General features: G+C 42.2%; 1 protein-coding gene across 1 annotated transcript in view; it reads right to left on the bottom strand.

Annotated features, from left to right (window-relative positions):
- Positions 1-3,389: 3,389 nt before the first annotated feature.
- ifih1 (interferon induced with helicase C domain 1) overlaps positions 3,390-22,812 on the bottom strand; it is a 189,647-nt gene continuing 170,224 nt past the window's right edge. Inside the window, exons 11-16 of the mRNA XM_070875538.1 lie at positions 21,169-21,425; positions 12,917-13,066; positions 7,635-7,796; positions 5,421-5,611; positions 4,207-4,300; positions 3,390-4,109 (exon numbers count right to left, since the gene is read on the bottom strand). Coding sequence (XP_070731639.1) covers positions 3,933-4,109; positions 4,207-4,300; positions 5,421-5,611; positions 7,635-7,796; positions 12,917-13,066; positions 21,169-21,425 — 1,031 coding nt within the window. The 3' untranslated portion in view covers positions 3,390-3,932. The remainder of the gene's footprint in view (positions 4,110-4,206; positions 4,301-5,420; positions 5,612-7,634; positions 7,797-12,916; positions 13,067-21,168; positions 21,426-22,812) is intronic.

The raw sequence follows: 22,812 nt of genomic DNA, 5'->3' as shown, positions 1-22,812 counted from the left end.
AGTTGCATATATCTTCTGGTCAGGGGATAAACCTATGACCAATTTAATTACAAATGTAATTCTAAAACAAATATACCAACCCAAAACAAAATACACCTAATGGAATGAGGCCCATCATCTGCTAATAGACAGCCAGAATAACTTGGCGTGGGAATACCAACACGAGCAAATTCTTTTTGAACCCGATATCCCTACTTGGGTTTTTTGAACCAGCTCAAAAGGGCCCTAGTTTCCCTAGCATCTGGTCATCAGGAGCCTTGCCTGCATTGACGTTGAAATTCTTCAATGTTCTTTAACTACTTTGCTTGCAGGTCATTAGGGAGACTGCAAATCTTAATCAGGCATAGTTGCAGGGCAATGCCCCCACCTCAAGGGTATCAGTTGCAGATTGCAGCATTAATGGTATTCTGCTTAATGTTATGTACATTAGGGGATCTCTCTGGGTGATCTAGACTATATTTATCCCACAACCAGCATTATTAAAACAGATTATCTGGTCATTTATCTCAATGCGTTTTGTCGGACCCTGCTATGCACAAGTTGGCTGCCGTGTTTCCCTTCATTACAACAGTGACTACGCTTCAAAAATAATTAATTGCCTGTGAAACATTTTGGGACGCCCTGAGGTTGTGAAAGGTACTATATAAATTAAAATTCATTTTCTTAATTAACACAGCAAAAAATAATAATTTATTTATGTTTTCATTATCATAAATTCCCTGGTGAGTTTTAACAAGGTTCTGTACCATGGAACAATAGAAGTTCACAGCTCACAAAGAGGCCATTTGGTGAAGCATGTCCATGCTGGCTATTAGCTATTATAATCCAAAACCAATCCTAGTGTCCTGCTTTCTCCTCGTGTATTTTCTTTTGTTTCAAGTATTATCAATGTTTCCCTTAAAAGATGAAGTGGTCTCTCCCCCGCTGTAGCAAAGTATTCTCAGCTCCAATTCCTAACTTCTCTTCAACTTTAAGTGACAATTTTAAATTAATAACTTCTTGTCACTGACTCCCCAGCCAGAGGAAATAGTCTTTCTCCATTCACCATGTCAAAATGCTTCATAATTTTAAAATTCTCTGTTAAATCTCCAGTAGCTGTCTGTAAATCTTGATTCTGCCAATGGTTGGCTTTTGGTATTCAAATGCCTGCTGTATCATTGGTGTTTTTGAGGTGCGGGAGGGGGATTTTTGCCTCTTTTATGTCCCTATCTATGTCTGTTTGAGCTGAACACGTCCATAAGGAAATATTTCTCTCTTCTGTTTTGGACCCCTAGGAATGTAAACACAGGAGAAGGGTGCTGCATTTGGAAGGAGTGTCTACAGTGCTAAATTTGCTGTCTACATCCCTGCCACAGATGGTCCTTTTGCTTGGTAAAATGGTTGTGGAGACTCATGCTAGGCCTGTTTTGTGCTGAGGAGAACTTATCGGGAGGTTTCCTACACAATTTTGGTGAGACTGTCTTAGGTGATATCACCATAGTTCCCACAGTAAATGATATGGAAGTGGTTCCAAAAATGTGGAACATGAAACCTGTCCATTTGAGCCATAGTGAGAGGCTAGAAAACAACTGAGTGATTGGTACTGATAGTATTGCTGAGATCACCATTGAATTAGTGTGTTACAATGTGCACCTTAGGAAGCTGCCAGAAAGCATCTATTGTAATCTAACTAAGGAATTTAGATCGGGAAATAGTGGGCCGACTATGCTCACAATGCAGTAACAGCAGGGATTTAAGCAACTAGATTGGTCTAGTACGTTGTTCTTATTCTTACCTCACTGGATAGTTTTATGTGCCACTTCTTGTTGGAGGGCTGGTCCCACTGTGGATTTGTGGCATTGGCAGATTACTACTGCCCATAGAGGCATGCAAAGATTTTTTTTATAAGATCTGTGGCTGATACATGAAGCTGAGAGTTACATCCATTATGAGTAAATTCTCCCTTTTAATATAATGGGTCATGCACTGGTGCTGGCAGAGAGGAAATCATGGTTTATGGCTACTCTCTTGAATTTAAAAGTAGTATTGTCTGGAGCCTCAAATAGCTTGGGAGATGACTAGTACTGTTACTTTGCTGCATATTGATTTTAGTTGTTATTACTGTTTTAGTCAGCTCTGCAAAAAGTATAGTTTTTGACTGGAGATGTGGATTTAAGGATGGGCAATAACAGCGACGCCCACATCCGGTGAATTAATTTTTTTTAAATTAGCAATGGGAATCCTTCATTCCATAAGAGAAGGGGGATGAGGATATAGGAGAGGTTGTTATGGAGACAGAGGGAAGCATCACAAAAGGCACTTCCCCATCCCCACTTCTGGAAACAATTGTGGACATATGTTAACGGCAGCCCACTTCCAGCAGGAGAACAGCACTGTCTATGCCAGCCAAGGTCACCCACTGCCTTGAATCGTTTTGCAACTGGATCATCACCGATTTGTTCATAGCTTTAGGGAAAATTGTTTTGTGCTACAGTATCAATAATTTACACAATATTAATTCAAATCCAGAATATTGGCTACTTCTCCTGTGTTATCTCAGAAAACCACTAGCACATTTACTGATCTACTGATCTACAGCAAAGTGAGATATGAGAGACAAAGAGGATTTTTGGTGTAATGAAATATGATGTCAAAATGAGAACACTAACATAAGATTTCATGACATGTTGAAACAAAGACAGAAAAATAAACACCTGTCAAAAAGATATTTTTATTGAACATAAAATATTTAATTTTTCACTCCCATAAAAGATCTACTAATAGCGCTGAAGAAGCAATAAGTTGAATCCACTGCGGATCACCCTCTTTCTGTCCCAATCATTTATTCCACCAGAGACTGTATTAATCCTTCATGTTATGTTCCACGGCAGTTAGACTGAAGATTGAGTTCAGATCTGCTGCAGACTCCAAAGCCTAGAAATGGGTCTGTGCAGCGTCCGATTTTCGGGCACTACTCAGACTGCTAAGGCAACAATATGTTGGCAGGAAGCATGTGCTCTTTCCGCTCGGAAATGTTACATGCACTATATTGGGTAAGGAGCAACAAGAGTTATCCTTTACCAACGCATGAACCAGGAATTAGGCCCACTGTATGTGGAAATAAGGGGCCTATTGCCTATTTGAGTTCTCCTCTCCAAGACTGGTTTGCCCTGAAGAAGCCAGTTCCATCACTCTTGGAAACCAGACCCTAGGATTGCATGCCAACAAAGAAGGCATGTAATTTACCTGATGTAAAGCCGGGAGGAACAGGTGTGTTCCTTCAGACACCACATTAAAGGAACCGATCAGCGCCACTCGCGACCCCGGATCATCTGTTTCTGCCCCCAAACCCATAACTAACTTACCCTGCCCCCCCAATCCCTGACCCTGCGTTCCCTGCAACCCCCAGCCCCAGGACCCCTACACCCATTTAGCATATACTTAAGCTAGCAGCAGACAGACTTTCCATGACTCTTCACCAGGCGGCTCTGAGGCTATCGTGGCTCCATTATAATGAAGCCTAAGGCCCAATATCTGGGGAGCCTCTGGCCTCACCTTTCAGTCGCATGGCCGTATTTCTGAGCCTAGTTAGCTTCTGTAGCACAGGATAGGATCATAATTCTTTCATAATCTTTAATCATCTCCAGCTCACATTTTCACCTCGGCACTGCTTAATGTTAAAGTAAATCAAAAAACAAGCATACTGGACTGATCACCTCATCATTTTACAAAATGTAGTAACAACAGCAACAGTAGCATCTCAAACATTTGAGAAGCAGCTAGGAGTAAAACAAAATCACACCAAGAGGGCCTTTAGTCCAAACATACACAGTATTAACACATTCATATTGTGTGATTATAATTTACACAATTGTTAATCAATATTCAGCATAATACAGATGTAAGATAAATGCGCCATTGTTTAATTAACATGGAGAATGCCAATACAAATATTATCTGTGACTTTCAACATATTTGATGTAGTCGAATTGGGGCAGCTTGAAGGGGACTTCACTCCACTTTTTATAAGTATCTTTATCAAAATTCTTGTCGTCGATAAACACAACAAAGTTTCTGATTGACAAGCAAGGTAAATTCACTCCACGATGGACCATCATTGTTCCCCATGACTTTAAAATAAGATAAGCAGAATAAAGTTAGCCTTTGCATGACGACTAATTATGTAACAATTGAGTCAGTTACAAATTAAATAAAATCTCAATTTACCTGGCCACAGTTCTTGCAGTGTATCTCTTGATTTGTTTGGTAATCAAGACATTTCTCTTGTAAGGCTTTATTTTCTCGTACACCATACAAATCTCTGTAATGAAACGTGGATAATTAAAATTCAACAGCAACAACTTGTATTTATATAGCAATGTATTTAACATTGTAAAATCCCAAGATGTGTCACAGGAGCGTTATCAAACAAAATTTGACACTGAGCCACATAAGGAGATAGTAGGGCAGATGACCATTGGTCATAGAGATAGGTTTTAAGGAGCATCTTAAAGAAGGAAAGAGAGGTAGAGAGGTGGAGTGGTTTAGGGAGGGAATTCCAGTGCTTATGGCCTTGGAAGCTGAAGGCATGGCTGCCAATGGGTGGAGCGATTAAAATAAGGGTTGCTCAAGAGGCTAGAGTTGGAGGAGCACATATATCTTGGAGGGTTGTAGGGCTGCAGGAGGTTACACAGATAAGGAGGGGTGGGGCATGAGAATTTAAAAATTGAATCGTTGCTTAACTGGGAGCCAATGTAGATCAGCGAGCACAGGGGTGATGGGTGACCAGGACTTGGTGCATGTTAGGACACGGGCAGCAGAGTTTTGGATGACTTCAAGTTTACGGAGGGTAGAATGTGGGAGACCGGCCAGGAGAGCATTGGAATAGTCAAGTTTAGAGGTAACAAAGGCATGGATTAGGATTTCAGCAGCAGATGAGCTGAGGCAAAGGTGGATGTTATGGAGGTGGAAACAGGCGGTCTTAGTGATGATGCGGATAATAAAAATTCATAAAAATCCATCCTACAAAATATCGGTTTAATCATAGCACAATGTGATGATAGCTTGATTGGCGTTGGTGCCGAACAAATTCATCGACATTGAAATAAATTTCAAAACCTGTAACTCTAATACCACAATTCACAAATTCAGAAATCTAAAAAAACAGAAAATACTGGAAATACAAAGCAGGTCAGTCAACCTGTGTGAAGAGAAGACTGGCTTTTTTATGGTTGTACCCTTCATCAGAAATAATAACAAATGAAGGGTATAATTACAACACATCAGAACCTGTTTCTTTCTCTTTCCGGAGGCTTTGTAGTTCCAGGATTTTGCTTTTATTTCAGATGTTTGGAACAGGTTTGAAAACATAACCACAGTAAGTAAAATTCAAGATTTTATGCACTGGATGATAAATTTGCAAAAGTTTTATGAATTCTTACTTGAATTCATCTGTGACGTTGACATGGTGCATGTTTTCAATTACTTGAACATCTTTTCCTGAGCAGGCAAGTTTACTGCAGGTATTGCAGCGAAAAGTTACTTTAGAGGGATCACTTTTTATTCTTTTTGCCAAATTTTTCTTCTTCTTCATTCTGTGTTCCATTATGTTCTGCAACTGCCTTTCTTCTATCTGACCATTGGAAAAGAAAGTAGGAGTTATATGGCTATCAAACAGCCCTCTGTTTTTCAGTTTACATATAAATGTAGTTTACAATCTACTCCTCTTAAACTGAAGTTGCTTAATTCGAATTATTGATTAATTCAAGTTTGAATTCTAACCCCAAATGGGTCTTGAGCAGTTAAATTTGATGTTTAATTTGATTTCCAGCTGATTCAAGCATGTGAGAGCAACTAATGTTCCTGGGTATTGTGACTTCAGCTTGATGGAAAAGGCAAAGAAAATCACTGTATAATTTGGAATTGACCCTGTTGTTACATCATGGATCAGCCACTTCAGGACCATCATGTAATCAACTTCACTTACACACCGAGAGGAATATTATGTTCCTGCAAAAAGCAGCAACAATTCAGTGCATGCTAAAATTCCTGAAATGTTATCTTATTTTTCAGCCCAATGACACCTTTAATATTGATGAAATTAGCCTTGTTTTAAAACAAACAGCACCGAAGCAGAATGCCAGGTAACATAATTGAAAAATGTCCAGGTGGAAAAAAAGCTAAGCAGCAAATTATTATCATGGTTTGTGCTGTCAGACTGGGGAAAAAACAGAAAGCTGTTGGTGATTGGGAATTCCCTGACATTTTTGTGGTTTTGCTACTCTGCCTGTAATCTACAAAAACTATGAAAGGCAGAGATGACTGCTGTTATTTTTGATAATGTCTATCATTTTGTCCAAAGCATGGCACCACAAAGCAGAAAAGTCATCTTGATAATCGACAACTGTGCAGCTCATGGGAAGTGCCAGTGTCTAAAAGCAGATTCCATTGTCAACTGCTAATGCATATTCGTCCTACAGAAGCAGCTGCATCAGCTACTGTAGCGGATTCTACACAGGCATTGATGGCTGACATCTTTCAGCACATGCATTCTCTCTTGTGACAGCCAGAAGACACGAAAGAAAAGAAATAACATGCATTTATATAGTACTTTTCACGACCTCAGTCCATCCCAAAGCACTTTATGGACAATTAATTACTTCTGAAGTGTAGGCACTGTTGTAATGTAGGAAAACACAGCAGCTGCCATAAACAGCAATAAGATACATTACCAGAAAATGTGTTTAAGTGATATTGATTGAGGGATAAATATTGATCAACAGTTCCTCCCCCTTAGTACGGCACTGAAATGTCAGGCTAGATGCTTTGCTCAAGTCTGCATTGGGACTTGAACTACAACCTTCTGACTCAGAGGTGAGAGTGCCACCACTGAGGTGTGAATCCTTTATAGGTGCTGATTGCTGATTGCCATGACAGTTGAGGATGTTGCTGCTAGTGGGAGGAAGAAGCCCAAGCAAGTGAATTGAGTAAGCAGATGTAGGTAGAGGAAACAGATTTCACAATGGCCATGGCATCCAATTCTGTTGGACTGTTGAGGAAGTAGCTCAGAGGAAGCAAACCACAAACCACAATCATTGAGTATTTTACGAATTAACTGAATTTCAATCGCCTGCTTTTCAACAGTTGCTTTGATGTGTTATGTCATTTTATGTTCATCCTGTAGTGTTTTGCTGTGTTGCTTTTCATTAAATGTGGCAAATTACAACTATTGGATAATTCTGTATTTTTTCAAGCAAAGGAAACAACTCTGATTTAGCAGAAGTAAAGTGTAACTATAAGCATTCCTACAAAATGATTTAAATACACTATTTAAAACACTGCGGTTGAATTTCCATGGAAACTGTGGAGAAATGGAGTAAAAGCCTTTTATCCGGGGCTTCCAGACCTTCTGCCAGTTACAGCAGATGACTGGGCGAACTCCTATGGAAATTCAACCCATTGTTCTTACTGGGACATAACTTACTACATATAATTTGGTCACTGCTTATGGACCATCTTTTTAAAAATATGCTTTCTGAATTAAGCAGCAGATTTCACTGATCAAGGCAAATTTGGGGAGGGGATTCAAATCTAAAAAAGATCATTTATATTTAGAAAATGAAGAACTTTTCTGTGGATTATTTCTTCTGTGTTACCTGCTTCTTGTATTCCACTTCTGGCATTTCCTGCACTTTTTGGATTGCATTGTACATCATTGTCTCACGGAAGACATTCACATGCTCACGTTCAAGAACTCCTGATCCCTCGTTTGCTACTAAAGCATAGGTGCTATCATCCGATCGAGCCCTGCCACGAGCCTGCAATTGAACATTAGTCACGGCAGAATGAACGTATGCTTTTGAATACTCTCAGTGAAACATCCTAAAATTATGCATTTCTATGAACAGAAAAGTTGCACTGAGCATTACTCTGACACAAGCCTTAGTATTTACATTCTACAATGAATCTACATGAATAACAAGTTACTTTATAGAATCAAAACCACATTTTAGTGAGGAACTAAGCATACTGTTTCAATTCTGACTGCCCTCATCGGACATTAATGGGGCGGTAACGCCTCAACATGGGGTCGGTAGCATTCCCATCCCGTTAACACTGGCAATCTGTCGGCTTCATTTTAAAAAGGTTTGTCCAAAGCGCCTGCCTGTTTCAGGCGATAAGACCATTTTTAACATGGAAATTGAGGTCCTGTGACAGAAATAGGAGCCCAATTGTCATGTTAGGTAGGAATTGGTTGGAGCCTGCAAAAATAATCTGGGCCTCTACCGCCCCGGGACCCCCACCCTCAGTGAACCCCATTCCACAACTTACCTCGCTAGTGGCAGCTCCGACCCGATTTGCAGTCCTCAAACTGACAAACTGCGTCAGGATGCCTGTTCGGTGCCCTGCAACTCGCCTGCCAAATTCAAATCATGGAGACCACTTTGCCTCCAGAATGGGTAGCAAACCAGCGTACTTCATCGGTTAGCTGCTCAAAAGTCAAAATCTACCCCACTGTTTCTATTTCTTAAAATAATTCTCAAGTTCAAGCTATAGTAGGAAATATCATCGAACCTGTGTAGTGCAGACAACTGACAGGCATTCCCAGGAAACTGAGCAAAGAGGCCTCGAATAACTTTTTCTGAATGGGTTTCCCACTGCTTTTCAAGGAGTTTCTTTTGTTCTTTACTTTGTGGAAGAATGAAACTCAGAGTTGTGGGGAGCAGGTTGGTGGTTGTGCCTCTCTGTATGGGACTTGGTTTATGGGCCAGTGTGAGGGATGGAGTGGGAGGAATGGAGACATGGCTGGGAGGGATTGTAGAGCAAGGTTGGGGTGGGGTGAGGCATTGGAAAGTTTAAAAGATCATGTGGGTTGTAGAGCCAAAATAGGTTAATCAGGACAGTGATAATGGGACTTGGTGTGGGTCAGGATTTGTGCCACAACCTTTATGGAGGATAGGGGAAACAAGGAGAGCATTTTTTGGATATGGAGGTAAAAAAGGTATGGCTGAGGGTTTCAGCACAGAAGGGCCTGAGGTTGAAAATGTTGCGGAGATGGAAGTAAGCAGTCTTGTGGTGGAAAGGATCTGGGTCCTGAAACGGAGTTCAGGGCCAAAGCGATGCCAAGGTTGCAATTGAGCCTTAAACAATGGTTGGGAAGCGGAATGAATTTGGTGGCGAAGGAGCAAAATTTGTGTCAGGGATCAAAGCCAACAGCTTTGGTTTTCTCAACATTGAGCTGGAGGAAGCTGTGACTCTTCCAAGACTGGAATGCAGTCAAACAACAGGAAGACAGTTGAGGGATCAAGGCAGTAAGATCTGCCTGTTTTCAGTATAGATGAACAAGCTCACCCCATGCCTGCTAATAATGTCACTGAAGGGCAGCATGTAATTGAGGATGAGGAGGGGAACAAGGACAGATTCTTGGGAAACTCCAGAGGTGACAATGAAGAGGTGGGAAGAGGAGCTATTGCTGGAGATGCACTGGCTACATTGTGACAGGTAAGAATGGAACTTTGCAAAGGCAGGCTCTGAAGCTGAATGATGTAGGAGAGGAATAGAGGAGGATGGTGTGGTTAGCTGTGTTAAAGTGCACAGAGGTCAAGGAAGACAAGGAAGGACAAACCATGGTCTAATATTTGAAATATCTGGCTGGGTAATATATGGTTTCCAGCACCTACATTATTGTTCACTTCAACACAATTTAAGAAATTAGTTACAAAAGTACATTACTTGTGTAACTATTTTATTGAATTGTGTCGAAGTGAGCAATAATGTAGATGCTAGAAACTATATATGGCGCATAGACATCTATAGAGCTGCTTTCTTGCTCTCGAGCTGTGTTGCTGTTTCCAGTTCAAGAATGCCTTGCGCTTGCGGCTTATCAGCTCCTGGATCTCCTGGTCGTTCTCGTCGAACCAGTCTTGATGTTTCCTGGTGAAGTGACCAAGCATCACTTCACAGGTGCTAATTATGGAGGCCTTGTGTACAGACCAGGCACTGTGGACATTCTGCTTCTCTGGTTCACAGGAAATCGTCAGGTTGGTTGCGAGGCACTGGCTGAATAGGGCTTTCTTAGCATGGTCTTTGAGTGCTCCAGCGCTGATTTTCCTGTGGCATCGTTTCTGTTGCCACCGCTGTTTTGGGGCTACATTGATGGAGATGACAGAGGCGGTGGTCAGTCCGGCAGTCATCAGTTCCTGTCATGGCGCGGGTGATGCGGATGTCCTTGCGGTCCCTCGCTCAGACGATGACGTAGTCTAGCAGATGCCAGTGCTTGGAGCGAGAGTGTTGCCATGAGGCCGGTAGACGTCTGACGGCCGATGTCCAACATAAAACTCGTGACCTAAAGAACAGATGGTGGATGGAAAAAGCACAGGAGATCCAGCAACTAGCCGACAACCACGAAGTGTGTGGATTCTTTAGCGCAGTCAAGAACACCTGCGGCCCAAGCACCCATGGTCCTACCCCACTGAGGGCCAAGAACTGGTTCGAAGTGAATGACCAGGAGATCCAGGAGTTGATAAGCCGCAAGGTATTCATCAAGAACAGAGAGGCAGTCATTGCCCACTGGAAGGAGCACTTTGAAGATCTCCTTAAACGTGACTCTCTCTTCGACGCGAGTGTCCTCGACTCCATCTCGCAGCATGCTACCCACCACCACCTCAGCACAACCCCAGCCTGGCATGAGGTTGAAAAGGCCATCCGACAACTGAAGAACAACAAGGCCTCAGGAGCAGATGGAATCCCCACCGAAGCACTAAAGCATGGCGGAGAAGCACTATTGGCGTGAATACATGAACTCATTTATCTTATTTGGAAAAAGGAGAGCAAGCCAGGGGATCTCAGAGACGCTGTAATCATGACCATCTTCAAGAAAGGTGGCAAGTCCGATTGTGGTAATTACAGAGGAGTTTCCCTGCTGTGTGCCGCAGGGAAAGTCAGCGCAAGAATCCTCCTCAATTGCCTTCTCCCAGTGGCTGAAGAGCTCCTTCCAGAGTCGCAATGCGGATTCCACCCACTAAGGGGCACAATGGACATGATCTTCACCGTGTGTCAAATTCAAGAAAAATGCAGGGATCAGCACCAGCCTCTGTACATGTTCTTCTTTGACATCACAATGGCCTTCGATACTGTCAACCGGGGGGTTATGGAGAGTCCTCCTCAAATTCGGCTGCCCTTAAAAGTTTGTCACGATCCTCCACCTGCTTCACGATGACATGCAAGCTGTGACCCTGACCAACGGATCCACCACAGACCCAATACACGTGCGGACTGGGGTCAATCAAGGCCGTGCCCTCAATAAGCTCCCTGCTGGAGTGGAGCTAATCTATAGAACAAATGGGAAACTGTTCAACCTCCGTTGCCTCCAGTCCAAATCCAAGGTCATCCCATCCTGCCACTGAATTACAATATGCAGACGACGCTTGCATTTGCGCACACTCGGAGGTCGAACTCCAAACCATTGTTAACACCTTCGTCGAAGCGTACGAGAGTATGGGCCTTACACTAAACATCTGTGAGACAAAGGTTCTCTACCAACCTGTCCCCGCCACACAGTACCGCCCACCCGATTATCAAGATCCACGACGAGGCCTTGGACAATGTGGACCATTTTTCATACCTCGGGAGCCTGCTGTCAACAAGGGCAGACATGGACGACGAAGTCCAACATCACCTTCAGTGTGCCAGTGTAGTCTTTGGTTGCTGGAGGAAGAATGTTTGAAGACCAGGACCTCAAACCTGGCACTAAGCTCATGGTCTACAGAGCCGTAGTGATACCCGCACTCCTATAAGTTTCAGAGACATGGACTATATACAGCAGGCACCTCAAAGTACTGGAGAAGTACCATCAATGTTGCCTCCGCAAGATCCTGCAAATCCATTGGCAGGATAGGAGCACCAACGTCGGTATTCTTGCTCAGGCCAACATCCCCAGCATCGAAGCACTGACCACGCTCGATCAGCTCCGATGGACGGGACACATTGTCCGCATGCCCGATACTAGACTCCCAAAACAAGTGTTCTACTCAGAGTTACGACATGGCAAACGAGCCCCAGGTGAGCAGAGGAAACACTTCAAGGACACCCTCAAAGCCTTCTTGAACGTGCAACATCCTCACCAACACCTGGGAATCCCTGGCCCAAGACCGGTCAAAATGGAGGAGAAGCATCCGGGAAGGCGCCGAACACCTCGAGTTTTTTTGCCGGGAGCACGTGGAAGCCAAGCGCAAACAGTGGAAGGAGCATACGACAACCCAAGCACCCCACCCACCCATCCTTCCAACTACTGGCTGCCCCGCCTGTGACAAGAGACTGTAGGTCCTGCGTTGGACTCATCGTTCACCTGAGAACTCATGTTAGTGCGGAAGCAAGTCATCCTCGACTCCGAGGGACTGCTCAAGAAGAAGAAAATATTGCCCATAGTTTTTAATAGTTTTCAATGAAGATTACAGCTATTCAGTTTTTTCTTTATTTAATTATTGTGTTCATTGAGTTGAGGGATGTTAGTACTGGGAAATGGAACTCTTCCTATTTTCGGCATCAAATGAAGCAATCCCATTTTGGATTTGGCAGCAAGCTGTACAGTAAAGCCCCTCGTAATCTGCCTCAGCCCCAACCCCACAAGAACATCCCTTCTTACTGCACCAGTGTGCCATTATTTTCAATTTGCCACCCAGCCTTTCTGAGTGTGATTGCCAATTAATGCTGAATTAAAAACAGATACAGATGCATGCCCCCCAGGAACTCTCTTTTCAGAGAGAATCCTTCCAGGTCCCAGTGGTAAAATGCCAGTGACTAGCCTAATACATCAATCAGTTTACCCATTTATTTGGCTCTTAGTGATGATTACATCTATTAACATCTTACCAAAAATATCTATCTGATATGAAACATGAGCGTTTAAGCAAACAATTTGTACATTAAATGAACTTACTTGGACCATGGCAATCTCATTGGTGACTAGACCATAACGGATTACAAAATTACATTCTTTTATATCCAGACCTTCTTCTGCTACAGTGGTTGCAATCAGTAGGTTTATTTCGCCATCACGGAATTTACTGAGCACCTCCATTTGTTCATTCTATTTAAAGTATAAAAATAGATTAAAAATTCAGAAATAGACTGCATTAACGTATGATTAAAACTTAGGTTTATACCCATCTATAAAATCTATAATCAGAATTATCATTGGGAAGTTGGTACTCTTGAGATTCAACAAATTCATGATCCCCTACATCTGGTATTGATTTAGAGGCTGACGATTAAATTAATGGCTGGTTAAAATATTGAGATATTGAAATAGAAAAGAGCTTTTTGTTTTGAATTTGTTAATTCATTAAGCTATGGTTTTCATTTTTATGCAATTCTGAAGTAAGGAGAAACCAATTTTATGTTAAGTTCTAAAAGTCTCAATTTTCTCCCTTACTTTACATGGAATTCTAGTCTGTTGTTACACAAGAATATTTATTTACAAGTTTAAGGCATGCCAGAGAAAAACACAACAGTAGATGAATAATCTTCAGGAATAGCAATTCAGTTTCTGGAATTTAAAGGTCAGGTCAAGGTTTTTGACTTTGATAACACAGTGTACAATTAGTTTCCAAGTCCAAACCTCCAATGTCCTTCACATAAAAGTAAAGCCATGCTGATAAACAATGGTTATTCGGTGATTTTTAAGCTCTGAAAATCTAAATTATTTAAAAAATATATAATTCCAATGCTATACAGATTTTCATTCACAGCCACACAAGTGTATGTAATTATTTTAACCTGAAAATTGAAGATTAATTTGGCACATATTTTGGGTTAGGATTCCTGTTTATAGCAGGGTGCCTATGACAAAATGCATGCTGAGAAAGTTTACCTGAGACCAGACATGTAATAGATTTGCTCAGAGATTACAATCAGTATCTCCTCCTGTAATTAATATCATGGAATGCAATAAACAGACAGAGAAATAAGGAAGTGGAACAGGGAGTACACTAATACTTTGTTGAGATTCTGTTTTTCAAAAGTAAAAATAGTGACTAATGTAGAATGCTCTGCCTTGAGCTATGGCAATCTCTAGCTATGGTTTCAAAACCAGAGAAGTTTTCACATGCATAACTCTAAGCACAATTTACACCAAATTAATGTTTTCCAGTTGCTATGTTCTAAACTGGTTTCCATCATACAGAATTTCTAATCTAGCTGTAAAGTCCAAATATACAACCTTGACCTAAGTGCAACACATTCCTTAATTTATTTTTTTTGCTTTCTCAGCACACTGAATATTGAATACGCCCAGTCACCTTCCACACTTCCAAAAACTTATAAATTACTATTGTTCAATATATCTTGTAAAGTAGACCCAGGTGTGGTTAATTAAATGGTATGAGGTACGAATATTACAACGTTAGAGGAATCTATAGATTTGATCCAAGCAAATTCTTCATGGCTACCCAGCAACTGGTGCACAGTGTACAGATCTACCATTTAAGGAATCTGTTCTGTGGGTCCAAAACTTGAACTAACTGAGACAGCTAATGGCTTACTTTCTTTTGTGGCATGAGTTTCCAAGTGGAAGGACAAGCCAGCTATAGGGTTCGAGGCTTACTGAAACATATCTGGTAACTTTGAATACCAAATCTCTGTCAGAAACTATGTTACATAAAGGCCTTAAGAATTATTTGAAAATATTCTTTTACAAATGGATTAGAAATATGATATGTGGAAGACAAGATACTACTCTGAATTATTCAGTTATTACATAGAACTGCAATATGGAAACAAGTTTTTCGGCACAACCAGTCTGTTTAACCTCCACACAAGCAGTAGTTCTAATTGTAGAATCATAGAATGATACAGCACAGAAGGAGGCCATTCAGCCCATTGTGCCTCTGCCAGCTCTTTGGTGGAGCTTTCCAATTAGTCCACGCCCCTGCCCTGTCCCCATAGCCCTGTAATTATTTTTACCTTCAAATATATATCCAATTTCCTTTTGAAAGTTATGAGTGAATCTGCTACCACCACCCTATCAAGGCAGTACAATCCAGGTCACAATATCTCGCTGTGTAAAAAAATGTTTCCTCATGTCGCCTCTGCTTCTTTTGCCAATCAGCTTAAATCTGTGCCAACTGTTTACTGCCCCTTCTGCCGATATAAACAATTTCGACTTGCTGTCAATGATTTTGAACACATTTATCCACTTAACCTTCTCTGCTCTGAGGAGAACAATCCCAGCTTCTCCAGTCTCGCCATTGAGTCCCTCATCCCTGGTACCATTCTAGTAAATCTCCTCTGCAGCCTCTCCTAGGCCTTGACATCCTTCCTAAAGTGTGGTGCCTAGAATTGAACACAATACTGCACCTTATGTGTAACCAGTATTTTATAAAGGTTTAGCATAATTTCATTGCTTTTGCACTCTATGCATCTATTAATAAAGCCAAGAATCCCATTTGCTTTTTAACTGCCTTCTCGACTTGTCCTGCCACCTTCAATGATCTGAGTACATAAACCCCAAGGTCTCTCTGTTCCTGCACCCCCTTTAAAATTGCACCCTTTAGTTCATATTGCCTCCCTTCATTCTTCCTACCAAAATGTATCACTTTACACTTCTCTGCATTAAATTTCATGTGCCACGTGTCTGCCCATTTCACCAGTCTGTCTATGTCCTCCTGAAGTCTGTTACTGTCCTCCTCAGTCTCCAGTGTGCCCTGTAGTGACTCCCTTGCTCCTCAAGCTCAGAAATCCCAAGCCCAAGTTCGAGCAACTGGAGACATTTCCTGCATGCTTGGTTATCCAGGACACATGAAGCGTCCTGGAGTTCCCACATGGCACAGGAATTGCAGGCAATGGGTCTCAGCTGTTTTTTAAGTTTATCTAGTTTTATCAAGGGATATGCTTTTTGTGATATATGTCAATGATCTAGACTTGAATATAGGAGTTATGATTAAGAAGTTTGCAGATGATACTAAAATAAGCTGTGGTTGACAATGAAGAAGAAAGCTGCAGACTGCAGGAAGATTTCAATCAACTTGTCAGGTTTGCAGAACAGTGACAAATGGAATTTAATCCAGAGAAATGTGAGGTAATGCATTTGGGGAGGGCTAACAAGGACAGGAAATACACATTAAATGATAGGATACTGAGAAGTGTCAAGGAACAAAGGGACCTTAGAGTGCATGTCTACAGATCCCTGAACGTAGCAGGCCAGGGGGATAAGGTGGTTAAGAAGGCATACGGAATGCTTGCCTTTATTAGCTGAGGCACAGAATACAAGAGCAGGGAGGTTCTGTTGAACTGTATAAAACACTAGTTAAGCTACAGCTCAGTTCTGGTCACCGCATTACAGGACGTGATTGCACTGGAGAGGGTACAGAGGAGATTTACAAGGATGTTGCCGGGAGAGGAGAATCTAAGCTGTGAGGACAGATTAGATAGGCTGGATTTGTTTTCATTGGAACAGAAGAGGCTGAGGGGAGACCTCATTGGGGTGTATAAAATGGGCCTAGATATAGTAGATAGAAAGGGCTTATTTCCCTCAGCAGAGGGGTTAACAACCAGGGAGCATAAATTTAAAGTAATTGGTAGAAGGTTTAGAGGGGATTTGAGGGGAAATCTCTTCACGCAGAGGGTTGTAGGGGTCTGGAACTCGCTGCCTGAAATGGTGGTAGAGGCAGAAACCCTCACCACATTTAAAAAGTACTTGGATGTGCACGTGAAGTGCCGTAACCTACAGGATAACGGACCTAGAGCTGGAAAATGGGATTGGGTTGGATAGCCTCTTGTTGGCTGGCATGGACACGATGGGCCGAAGTGGCCTCCTTCCGTGCTGTAAACTTCTATGATTCTATGAAGGAATTTGGGTATAGTGCAGGAAAGTGTAGTTGAGGTGGAAGTTCAGCCATGATCTTATAAGAACATAAGAAATAGGAGCAGGAGTAGGCCATACGGCTCCTTGAGCCTGCTCCGCCATTCAATAAGATCATGGCTGATCATCGACCTCAACTCCACTTTCCCACCCGATCTCCATATCCCCTGATTCCCTTAGACTCCAAAAATCTATGTAAATCAGCCTTGAATATATTCAGAGACTCAGCATCCACAGCCCTCTGGGGCAGAGAATTGAAAAGATTCACAACCCTCTGAGTGAAGAAATTCCTCCTCATCTCTGTCTTAAATGGCCTACTCCTTATCCTGAGACAATGCCCCCTAGTCTTAGACACTCAGCCAGGGGAAACAACCTCTCAGCATCTACCCTGTCAATCCCCTTCAGAATCTTGAATTATTGAATGGCGGAGCAGGCTCGAGGGGTTGAATGGCCTACTCCTGCTCCTATTTCTTATGTTCTAGGATGCAATTGCTGCCAACGACATAAAGTAGTTGTGCATGCGCAGTTCCAGTCGTTTTTTGTTTATTAGAGAAAGGAGCGCTGGACAAAGAGACTGGGGATGAAAACGAGAGGGAGGGCGGAAAAGGAACGCAAGAAAAGTGGCAGCGGTGTGATTAATTCATCAGAATGAACTGCTAAAACTTTCAGTACAATTTAACAAGGAAATATGACTTGAATGTGATATTCGGATGTTGTCAGCTTGTGAGAGTTTTGTTGTCTCGGCAAGTGTGCTTCTCGCAGAATGCTTCTGCGCAGCTTCCGGTTCGTTGGCAGCAGTCACTCCGTGTGTTATATAGATATATGTTTTTAGTTTAGCATCCCCTTACTCCTATTTATTATTCAATTATTTATGTATACACAATTTTTATTTGCAATTTGGATCCCTTTGATGTTGGTATCCTCTACTTAAGTTACTTTAATTTTATCCCCTTCAATCTAATTAATTAATCTGATTATTTATATATTTACTTTTGCCTCTTGGCTTAAAGTACTTAGCATCTCCTTTCCCCTCTGCACCAAATTCCTGTTGCCACTCTGTTTAGCAAGTCACTCTGTTTAGCAGAATCACCGAACTCTGTGCCTGTCTGTTCCCATATCCCTTTATTCCACCAGCTAACCTATTATAAGAACATAAGAATTAGGAACAGGAGTAGGCCATCTAGCCCCTCGAGCCTGCTCCGCCATTCAACAAGATCATGGCTGATCTGGCCGTGGACTCAGCTCCACTTACCCGCCCGCTCCCTGAAACCCTTAATTCCCTTATTGGTTAAAAATCTATCGATCTGTGATTTGAATACATTCAATGAGCTAGCCTTAACTGCTTCCTTGGGCAGATAATTCCACAGATTCACAGTCCTCTGAGAGAAGAAATTCCTTCTCAACTCGGTTTTAAATTGGCTCCCCCGTATATGGAGGCTGTGCCCCCTAGTTCTAGTCTCCCCGACTAGTGGAAACAGTCTCTCTGCCTCTATCTTGTCTATCTCTTTCATTATTTTAAATGTTTCTATAAGATCACCCCTCATCCTTCTGAACTCCAACGAGTAAAGACCCAGTCTACTCAATCTATCATCATAAGGTAACCCCCTCATCTCCAGAATCAGTCTAATGAATCGTCTCTGTACCCCCTCCAAAGCAAGTATATCCTTCCTTAAGTAAGGTGACCAAAACTGCACGCAGTACTCCAGGTGCGGCCTCACCAATACCCTATACAGTTGCAGCAGGACCTCCCTGCTTTTGTACTCCATCCCTCTCGCAATGAAGGCCAACATTCCATTCGTCTTCCTGATTACCTGCTGCACCTGCAAACTAACATTTTGGGATTCATGCACAAGGACCCCCCAGGTCCCTCTGCACCGCAGCATGTTGTAATTCCTCCCCATTCAAATAATATTCCCTTTTACTGTTTTTTTTTCCCAAGTTGGATGACCTCACATTTTCCGACATTGTATTCCATCTGCCAAACCTTAGCCCATTCGCTTAATCTTAAATCTCTTTGCAGCTTCTCTGTGTCCTCCACACAATTCGCTTTCCCACTAATCTTTGTGTCATCTGCAAATTTTGTTACACTTCACTCCGTCCCCTCTTCCAGGTCATCTATGTATATTGTAAACAGTTGTGGTCCCAGCACCAATCCCTGTGGCACACCACTAACCACCGATTTCCAACCCAAAAAGGATCCATTTATCCCGACTCCCTGCTTTCTGTTAGCCAGCCAATTCTCGATCCATGCAAATACATTTCCTCTGACTCCGCGTACCTTTATCTTCTGCAGTAACCTTTTGTGTGGCACCTTATCGAATGCCTTTTGGAAATCTAAATACACCACATCGATCGGTACACCTCTATCCACCATGCTCGTTATATCCTCAAAGAATTCCAGTAAATTAGTTAAACATGATTTCCCCTTCATGAATCCATGTTGCGTCTGCTTGATTGCACTATTCCTATCTAGATGTCCTGCTATTTCTTCCTTAATGATAGCTTCAAGCATTTTCCCCACTACAGATGTTAAACTAACCGGCCTATAGTTACCTGCCTTTTGTCTGCCCCCTTTTTTAAACAGAGGCGTTACATTAGCTGCTTTCCAATCTGCTGGTACTTCCCCAGAGTCCAGAGAATTTTGGCAGATTATTAACGAATGCATCTGCTATAACTTCCGCCATCTCTTTTAATACCCTGGGATGCATTTCATCAGGACCAGGGGACTTGTCTACCTTCAGTCCCATTAGCCTGTCCAGCACTACCCCCCTAGTGATTGTCTCAAGGTCCTCCCTTCCCACATTCCCGTGACCAGCAATTTTTGGTATGTTTTTTGTGTCTTCCACTGTGAAGACCGAAGCAAAATAATTGTTTAAGGTCTCAGCCATTTCCACATTTCCCATTATTAAATCCCCCTTCTCATCTTCTAAGGGACCAACATTTACTTTAGTCACTCTCTTCCGTTTTATATATCGGTAAAAGCTTTTACTATCTGTTTTTATGTTTTGCGCAATTTTACTTTCGGAATCTATCTTTCCTTTCTTTATCGCTTTCTTAGTCATTCTTTGCTGTCGTTTAAAATTTCCCAATCTTCTAGTTTCCCACTAACCTTGGCCACCTTATACGCATTGGTTTTTAATTTGATACTCTCCTTTATTTCCTTGGTTATCCACGGCTGGTTATCCCTTCTCTTACCGCCCTTCTTTTTCACTGGAATATATTTTTGTTGAGCACTATGAAAGAGCTCCTTAAAAGTCCTCCACTGTTCCTCAATTGTGCCACCGTTTAGTCTGTGTTCCCAGTCTACTTTAGCCAACTCTGCCCTCATCCCACTGTAGTCTCCTTTGTTTAAGCATAGTACGCTCGTTTGAGACACTACTTCCTCACCCTCAATCTGTATTACAAATTCAACCATACTGTGATCACTCATTCCGAGAGGATCTTTTACTAGGAGATCGTTTATTATTCCTGTCTCATTGCACAGAACCAGATCTAAGATAGCTTGCTCCCTTGTAGGTTCTGTAACATACTGTTCTAAGAAACAATCCCGTATGCATTCTATGAATTCCTCCTCAAGGCTACCCCGTGCGATTTGATTTGACCAATCGATATGTAGGTTAAAATCCGCAATGATTACTGCCGTTCCTTTTACACATGCCTCCATTATTCCCTTGATTATTGCCCGCCCCACCATGAAGTTATTATTTGGGGGCCTATAAACTACGCCCACCAGTGACTTTTTCCCCTTACTATCTCTAATCTCCACCCATAATGATTCAACATTTTGTTCATTGGAGCCAATATCGTCTCTCACAACTGCCCTGATATCATCCTTTATTAACAGAGCTACCCCACCTCCTTTCCCTTCTTGTCTATCTTTCCGAATTGTCAGATACCCCTGTATGTTTAATTCCCAGTCTTGGCCACCCTGCAACCACGTTTCTGTAATGGCCACCAAATCATACCCATTTGTAATGATTTGTGCTGTTAACTCATTTACTTTATTTCGAATGCTGCGTGCATTTCGGTAGAGTGTGTTAATACTAGTTTTTAAAACATGATTTTTAGTTTTGACCCCTCCTGCAGCCCCTTTATCTTCATACATATTGTCCCTTCCTATCACCTTGTGGTTTACACTTACCCCAGTGCTACTCTGCTCTGTTGCCTCCTGCCTTTTGCATTCTTCCTTGGGATCTTAAATGTTGACATGGTCTGAGCTTCAATCACTAACTGTCGTAGTGCATTTCGCAGCCTCACAACTCTCTGAGCAAAAAGCTTGTTTTGCTCTCAGTCCTAAATCTCTTACATTCAATGTTATATCTATATTTTACCTGAGTCATGTGCTTGTACTGACTGTTACTGCCAGCTCCAGTTAAGTAATGGGCCTTAATTCCAACATCCTTAAATTTCTCATTCTCTTCTATCCATTCTTGCAGAGCATGTGCATTTTGGCGTGTCTTTGTAAAGATGATGCCTCTTGAGTTTCTTTTTTTGGTGAATTCCTGAAGTATAGTTGTTCGTAATTTTGTCAGTTTTCCGTTTTCATACTGAGGCTTCCCAGCGAGAATATGAAGCTTTGCTTGTTTCTCTGAAAAAGAGAATAATAAAAAAATGTCCTGAGAGGCCACTAACCTCTGCTCCTGAGTTCCAGAAATATGCTCCAAGTGGGTGAAACTCAGCATCAGTCACAGAATTTCATAAAATATACCCTTCAATGTGTTGACATCAAGCATTATTAAGCAGGGTATACAATGGCTTGGCCATAAAGCAAAGTGTCTTCTTTCTAACCTAATAATTTAATTTAACCATGACCTCAGATAAGCACTGGTTATCTACTACACCAACGTGACAATTCTGATTACCATATCAACCATCCTCGTGGCTTGACTGAATCTACTAACTAGGAGGTAGCTTTGCAGACTTACAACATGAAATGGAAGAATGTATTATCATTCATTAAATTAACTGCTTCCAGAGATTATAGGGGGCATTTAAACTTGGTGGAAACTGGGCGGAGCGAGAATTAAAATGGAGCGGGTCAATTTTTGCTCCATTTCCACCCTGCGGCAATATCAATGCCACTGTTTAGTGGGTGGCCGAGGCATCTGCCTGGATCTGCATGGGAAACATCGGAACAGGCGCAGCTATCCATGCACTCTGAAGTAATACAAATTAAAATCCAGTGAAACAATGCAGTGTTCAGCCCTTTCTGCCTTTAAAAAAAATATTTAACATTTAAAAAGTCCCAAATGTGAATATTCAGCTCTTAAAGCTGAATTATCTTTCTAACCTCAAAAAATGGAAAAACTGCCTCAGCACCAGTACAAATGACTCAGCAAGCCAGGGAAGGGGCACCCAGGATCTCGCACGCAGCACTCCAGCTTTGTGCATGGGGTCAACACTGCAAGACAGGCCCTCTACTCACAGGGGCGAGGAGGTGCTCCAGAAAGAACGATGTGAGGGTACAACACCGAGGCTGTCACTGCCAGCAGTGTCACCCCCGCCACCTGGCTCAAGTACCCAAAGAAGCTTCACGACCTCAGACCACTGGTTAAGGTCTGTGAATGCATCTTCAAAAGCTGTCTCCTATCAACTTTACCACTAGCCTCACGCACTGCTCAATGCACGACCAATGCAGTGTTGACATCACCACGTCAGGTTAACAGGGTGTGTTTAGGACCCAGCGCTGAATTCAGCGTTGGGGTCAAAGTTCGCGTTTGTGACGTTATGTTGGCGTTGCACACCAATTGACATTACAACACCGCCATTTTGTTTGGGATGGCGCTGCCAGTTACCGGCAGCGCAAAGGTAGGGATGAAAACGGCAGCTGCCGCGGGACCCACCACCAGCTGGCGAAAGAGCGGTGACCGACATTTTTGTGTCATTTAATGGTGCTACAGAGCGATGCTATGGCCACAAATTTCTCGCTCATTGTGTTTTCACTGCCCTATCACCCTTTCTGAAATCCCTTCTAT

The sequence above is a fragment of the Pristiophorus japonicus genome, chromosome 3, assembly GCF_044704955.1.
Source record: "Pristiophorus japonicus isolate sPriJap1 chromosome 3, sPriJap1.hap1, whole genome shotgun sequence".
In the NCBI taxonomy this organism is placed as follows: domain Eukaryota; kingdom Metazoa; phylum Chordata; class Chondrichthyes; family Pristiophoridae; genus Pristiophorus; species Pristiophorus japonicus.
This window is presented reverse-complemented; position numbering and strand designations above follow the sequence as displayed.